Source organism: Vanellus vanellus (assembly GCF_965231255.1).
Source record: "Vanellus vanellus genome assembly, chromosome: 10".
Lineage (NCBI taxonomy): Eukaryota > Metazoa > Chordata > Aves > Charadriiformes > Charadriidae > Vanellus > Vanellus vanellus.
In genome coordinates, this window is record NC_138915.1 from 2,782,188 (window position 1) to 2,788,201 (window position 6,014).

General features: G+C 59.1%; 1 protein-coding gene across 1 annotated transcript; it reads right to left on the bottom strand.

Moving 5' to 3' along the window:
* Positions 1-663: 663 nt before the first annotated feature.
* On the bottom strand, positions 664-5,689 carry LOC309675794 (actin-binding protein WASF3-like; the record flags this gene model as incomplete). Its single annotated transcript, XM_082488186.1, has 8 exons — positions 664-821; positions 1,437-1,819; positions 2,297-2,563; positions 2,985-3,160; positions 3,304-3,421; positions 3,748-3,901; positions 4,037-4,171; positions 5,557-5,689. The coding sequence occupies 8 exons, from the start codon at positions 5,687-5,689 to the stop codon at positions 664-666; spliced, it is 1,524 nt and encodes a 507-aa protein (XP_082344312.1).
* Positions 5,690-6,014: the final 325 nt, after the last annotated feature.

Below are 6,014 nucleotides of genomic sequence, written 5' to 3' on the forward strand. Positions count from 1 at the left end.
CGTTTTTTCTCCCAGAAAACTGGTCCTAAGGATGGAAACAGGCTCAGGTCACCAACACCTTGGTCTTCTCCAAGGACTCACAGCACGATGGTGACCATCCCTATGCAACTGCAGCACAATGCAGTGCATCGCTCTACGGGGAAGGAGACTCCTGCCCACAGGCAGCCTTTGGAGCTGCCCCATCCTAGGAATGCGGGCAGCAGAGCATCCCCAAACTCAGCGCATGGCCATCCCTGCGAACCCGTGGTGACACCAGCTGTGCAATCAGGCTTCTTCTCCAGGAGCTTCTCGTTAACACGTTTAACATCTCGCTGATAAAGCGCTACTGCCTCTGGGTTTCCCTTCTCTAGCAAAGCACGCTCAGGGCCAGTCTTAGGTCTTGCTCCAGGTGTAAATGTGGAGTAACCCTACTAAGCTGCCTTCAGAGCATTTTTGAAGTCATTAAATGTGGAGGTGCTGCTAATTTCTGGTCTCACTGCCTCCGAGGTGTATCCTACCAGTGCTGCTGCTGCTGCCCGAAGGGTTTTCAACATGGTGTAAAAGCAAAGCTCCTGAATGAGCAGGGCCACCCGTGCTTGTTGGCGTCGAGGGTTGGGGAAGGCGCCTATACACACCTGGTACGGAGCCGGGGAGCTCCGCGCCAGCCCAGCCCCCCGGGGCCCCTCAGTCCGACCACTCGTTATCGTCCAGCTCGGAGTCGTCGTCGGACTCGCTGTACTCCACCGCGATCCGGCGGGATAGGATCGTCGCCACATCGTTGCCCACCGGCTCTTTTTTGGCCTCTTGTTCCCGCTGCTCCTGGACTTTCCGGAGTTGGATTCCTGCGGTAGGGAAGGGGTGAAGGTTTTAGGGGGAACGTTCCCAGTTCTGCACCCAATGTGCAGCAACTCCCCAGTAAAAAGTATCGGCTGAAACGAGACGGCTGCAGCCCCCTTGCAGGAGGATGCATGTGATTATAAAGCTATATGAGATACCGAGGTGATGCATGCCATTATGAAGCTATATCATAGAATAAAGCTCCTCCTCTGCTTCCACTCAACTGGAAGAGGTTGAACCTTCTTGAAGGTTAAATCTACCACTCAACCTGAAGATTTGCAGGAAGGGGAAATGGGAGAAGCCTTGGAGCACATCATCCACTACAGCCTGGAAGGAGGCCACGCACAGGAGAGCTGCAGGTCATCCCTGTGGGGCTGCATCCCACCTCTGGCAATGGGCTTCCCCACCTCCCTCCAATCCCCTCCATTGCATTTCTTTCCCTCCCCATGTCCCACCTGGGTGCCACCATGTTCACGCATCACCTGGCCACCTGGGGCTCATCTTGCACTCAACGAAGCCAACACCACCCAACTCTATGCCAAGAGGTATTTTGCCACCGTGGTGGCAGTACTGAGGACCAGTCCCCCCTCTTCCTGCTGCTACCAACCCCTGCCGCTCACCCCTGCGGATGGCTGCCAGCAGGTCGCTCCGGGCATCGCTCATGGGCATCAGCGGGATCTGCGGCTTCCGTGGCTCCATGGCAGGGGCCGGTGGCGATGCCGAGTGTGCCGGTGAGGCGGTGACGGCGGGGGGCCCCGGTGGCGGCGGTGGGGGTGCCACCGGGGGTCCCATGGGGCCAGCTTGTGGCGGGGAAGCGGAGTAGGGGCCAGGGGGTGCAGGGGGTGGTGAGGGCGCATAGGAGGGGGGGGGGACCGAGCCGGGGGCCAGCGCGGGGGGAGCCGAGATGGGGCTGTCGAAGGCGGTCTGCGCGGAGGGGATGACGGGCGGTGGGGGTGGCGGGGCAGGTGGCACAAAGTATTCTGCCATCGGCACGGGCTGGGGGCTGCAACGGGAGGACAAAGCTATGTCAGCGGCATGAGGAACAACGGCAGCCATCACCCATCCCAGACACCCATCACCCATCCCGGACACCCATCACCCATCCCAGCCACCAACCGGCTGAGCTGTGGCTTGGTTTGCTCTGGAGCCCGTGTAGGCTCTGTCCCCACGGAGGTGTGGGGACTCTGCCTGCAGGATGGGCTATGGGGCATGTGGTGGTGGGAAGGCATCCAGCATCCCAGGGCTCCTCTCCATCCACCTCGTCCCCTTATCTGGGATGAGGTTACCCCAAAAGTGCTCCTGACTGATTTGGCCTCGTGTCTCACCGGCAGTTTCAAACCACGGTGGCTGCAAAGGAGGGCTCTCCCCACTACATCAACCCAGAAATGGGGGTTCTATATCATGGGTGGCCCCCACCAAACCTCCCCCCTTCCCCTGAGCATCCCTCTGCCGGGAGAGAAGAGGCAGGATTAAGCCCTACCCGTAATCCTTGACTAGGTGAGGTCTCGGCCCGTTGAGGATAGCCTCGGGGGGCTGCGGTGCGTGGGGCTGCTGGAGGCGGTTGAGGCTGTTCTGCCGGCTGCCCGCTGCCGGCGCCGGGCGGTAGACGTGCTCCTGGGGGGGGGCAGCTGCCAGCACCCCCTCCTTGTGCTCTGCTGGGACCAGGTGGGACGCCGGGGCCAGCAGCTGCGCGGGGTGGTTGGGGCTTGCCGGGTACGAGTGGTCGGCCGCGTCCGACGCGTAAGATCTACGGCACAGGAAAACCCAACGGTCGTACTCCTGGGAGGGGGGTCGGCTGGGCAAGGGGGGTTGAGGGGATGGGGGTTTGGGGGTATTTTGGGGTTGAGACAGCAAAATGAAAAAAATAGCCACAGAAATAAAGATGTACAAGAAAGCAGAGGGATAGCGGAGGGGAGGAGGACACCAACAGAGCTGAACCAGCCTATTCCCTTAGCTGCTACATGGAAAGAGCTCTGACTTTATCCCGACACCAAGGCTGCTCCTGAGGCCCAGGATGCGATCCCTGGGGGCACCAGCTGTCCATGGAGCCACCACAGGTTTAGAGCTTCTCACCCCAACCCTGCTGCGGGCAGCGCGTTCCCCCCAAAGACGGAGAAGAGAAAAGCGAAGGAGAGCCGGTGAGCTAACACGTAGTAGGTAAAACCTGCCTATTATCTGGGGACAGTGATCCTTCCGATGACGCCATGTGATAGGGGGATGGTGAGAACCTGTTATCGGGTCGGAACTCTTTATCATACGCCATCATGTTCCACTCCAGGCGCCGGTTGCGGGCTTTCCTCACTTTCTTCACCTCCCGGGTGGAGTCCTCCACCAGCCGCTGCTCCTGGGGGCACACACAGGCCACAGCTCCAGCTCCAGCCTGGCTCCTCTGGACCGTGAGCGGTACCCAGGGAGCATCGCCCAGCCCCGCGAGATGCACCCACCGCAACGGGGGGGAGAACCCGCTGTCCCCCGCCTGCCCATTACCTTCTGCCTGCGCTTCTCCTTTCTTTTATCTTCTGTTGCCTGCAACATTTTCTCCTTCCATAAGTTGAAGAAGTAGGAGGGGTCGGTGTAGAATTTGAGGCCGTCCTTTTTGTCGTCCCTGGGGGGTTGGGAAGAGAGGAGAGGGGGTTAACAGCCACAAGAGAAGACCCCTTTCCCCTGCACAGGGGCGTTGATCACGGCCAGAAGCTGTTGCCCCACCATGAACATGTCCCAACACAGCAGTCATCACCTGCAGTACCACTGCGTGGGGTGACTTGTCCCAAGCGCCCTACGCAATGAGGATGGTGGCACAGCAATCGGAGAGAACAGCCTCTCAGCCCTCGCCAAGCAGCAAACGGGGTGCACCCCCTGATGCCTCTCCTGGAAAGGGGTCCCCAGGACCCCCTTGTTCCCCCCCAAGGAGCGATGTGCTGGCCACCCTACCTGTAGGGCGTGAGGATGTTGAGTGGTGGGGGCTTGTCGCAGCGCTGGTACATCTCCATCACCGGGTTGGGGATGGAGTTGCGAGACACCACCTGCTGGTTCTGCACCGTGGAGCTCTTGAAGGCCTTCCGCATGTTGATGTCCTGCAGCGAAACTGGGGGTGCGGGAAGGAGAAGGGATGTAGAGGTCACCTCAGCCCCCTGAACCGGGCGTGGGAGGTGGTCCAGCCCAGAGCACGCATCTCCCACCCGCTCTCACCCATCACTCCAAAATAGCCCCAGCCCCTTACCTTCCTCCACAGTGGAGTCCAGCTGCGTCACCTTGATGACCAGCAGGTCCACCCTCTCCTGCAGTGAGTTCATCCGCATGTAGAAGCTGTTGGCTTCGTTGAACAGCTCACCAAAGATGTCCTCTGCGTGCCTGCCTGGCAGAGGGCAACGCGCACCCGTCACGGGCAATGGCAGCGGGCAGGCAGCCCTCTCCCAGCCTGTCCCCTGGACCACACACCTCCCCGCCAGCTCCGTGAGGCTCTCTCCCCAACCGTATTTTTTTGGGGAGCTGTGCCTCATCCTCTCCCAGACCCGGCAAAGCACTGCACGGAGGGAGGGGAGTACAAACCACCCACCCTCCTCCGCGCACGAGCAGCCTTTCCAGCAAGAGCGGTACCCGTGGGAGGCACAGAACCGTGGTGATGCTCATCCTAAGAAGCCTTTGCATCTAACCAGGGCAGATACAGCCAAAAAGCCACCGTCACCCCCTGGCCGTGCAGCATCACCCGCAGAAACCCAGCCCCGAAGGTGGAAAACCGAGAACAGGGCAGCGGGGAGAGTGCCGCAGCGGGGAGAAGCCGCGATTTGTTTCACTTCAGCAGTTATTTTCCTGCAGCACACAGTGCATCGCCACGATAGCTCTTGATTAGGGCAATTATTATCACAGGTCTGAGCGGGGCTGCCTGGCAGAGCACTGCTGACACCTGCAGGCTACAGCACCCAGCCCAGCACCCAGCCCAGTCCAGCTCCTCGGGTTTTACCCCCAAAACCACATATTAAACGGCTCCCGAGATCAAGGCGCTTTTGAGATCCGCTGGGCCTGTCGCCCTGCTTGGCCGTTTGTATGCGATTTCCTTTTCCCCTGGGTGAGGCTGAGCACCCATGGGTGCTGCTCGCGCAGGCTGTCGCGCTTCCAGCAGCTCCCTAAATACAGGATTTATTTTTCTTTATTTTTTTTTTCTTTTTCTTTTATTTTTATTTCTACTTCTGGAGGTGGGAAAAGAGGGGGAGCCCTGAAGAGCCTGTGCTTCTCTCTCTATTTTAAGGCGATATTCAGCAGTGAAATAGGCCGCCCCTATTAATCCTTCACATCGGCACGTACAGCGCTCTCGTCCCCCTCTTTGCTGCTGAAATCACTCCCAGGGCAGGAAGGCGGCCGAGGATTTAGACCTTTTATACAGACCTCTCTTTCACAAAAAGCTCTAAGATTAAAAGGAATAGGTTGGGGTTTTTTTTTAATCTTTGCCTGACCTTCCTATTTCTGGCCACGTCGAGAAGAAGGGGCTCACAAAGGCTTTTCGTTCCCCACTGCACAGACCGGCTACGGGAGGAAAACGGCTCTTAAAAATGTCACCAAGTCCCCACTTTGGGCTCGGCCCTGAGCGTTCTCCTTTTTTGTATTAACTGGATAATTGCCACCGAATTAGGGGTGGCTGAAGCCTGTACGGCTCTCACGTAGCCCCCGTTGGAACCGGTGCAAGCGACCGCAGCGTCCCACCAGCGTCCCACCGCCCCGTCCCCGTCCCCCGCCGGGACTTACTGAGGCTGCCCAGCTGCTTGATGATGGCAGCCAGCGTGCTGTTGGTGACACACTCCAGCTCACTCGTCACCCCCTCGGGAAGAGCCCCCCGGCACAGGTGCCGGGGCTCGATATTCCTCTTCACCAGCGGCATGTTGCCGGCGAGCCCTCACACCTCTCCTGGGCAAAGGAGAAAGAAAGGGAAAAAAAAAAAAGAAAAGAAACAGATTTTGCCGTTTGCCTATTTTTTATCCCCATTCCCTCCGCTCTCTGCCCAGCGGACTCATCCTTCCCACACCGGGATACGGAGGATGCAGCCTGTGCGGCAGCAACAAGGCTTTTCCACGCAGGGGATGCTCCGTGGGTGCAAATCTCTGGATGCCGGATGCCAGGACAGAGGTGAGGACCATGCCAGGGCTCTGTCCCCACCCTTGTCCCCGCCGAGAAGCCACCGTGCCCGGGGACCCTTTCCCACTTAC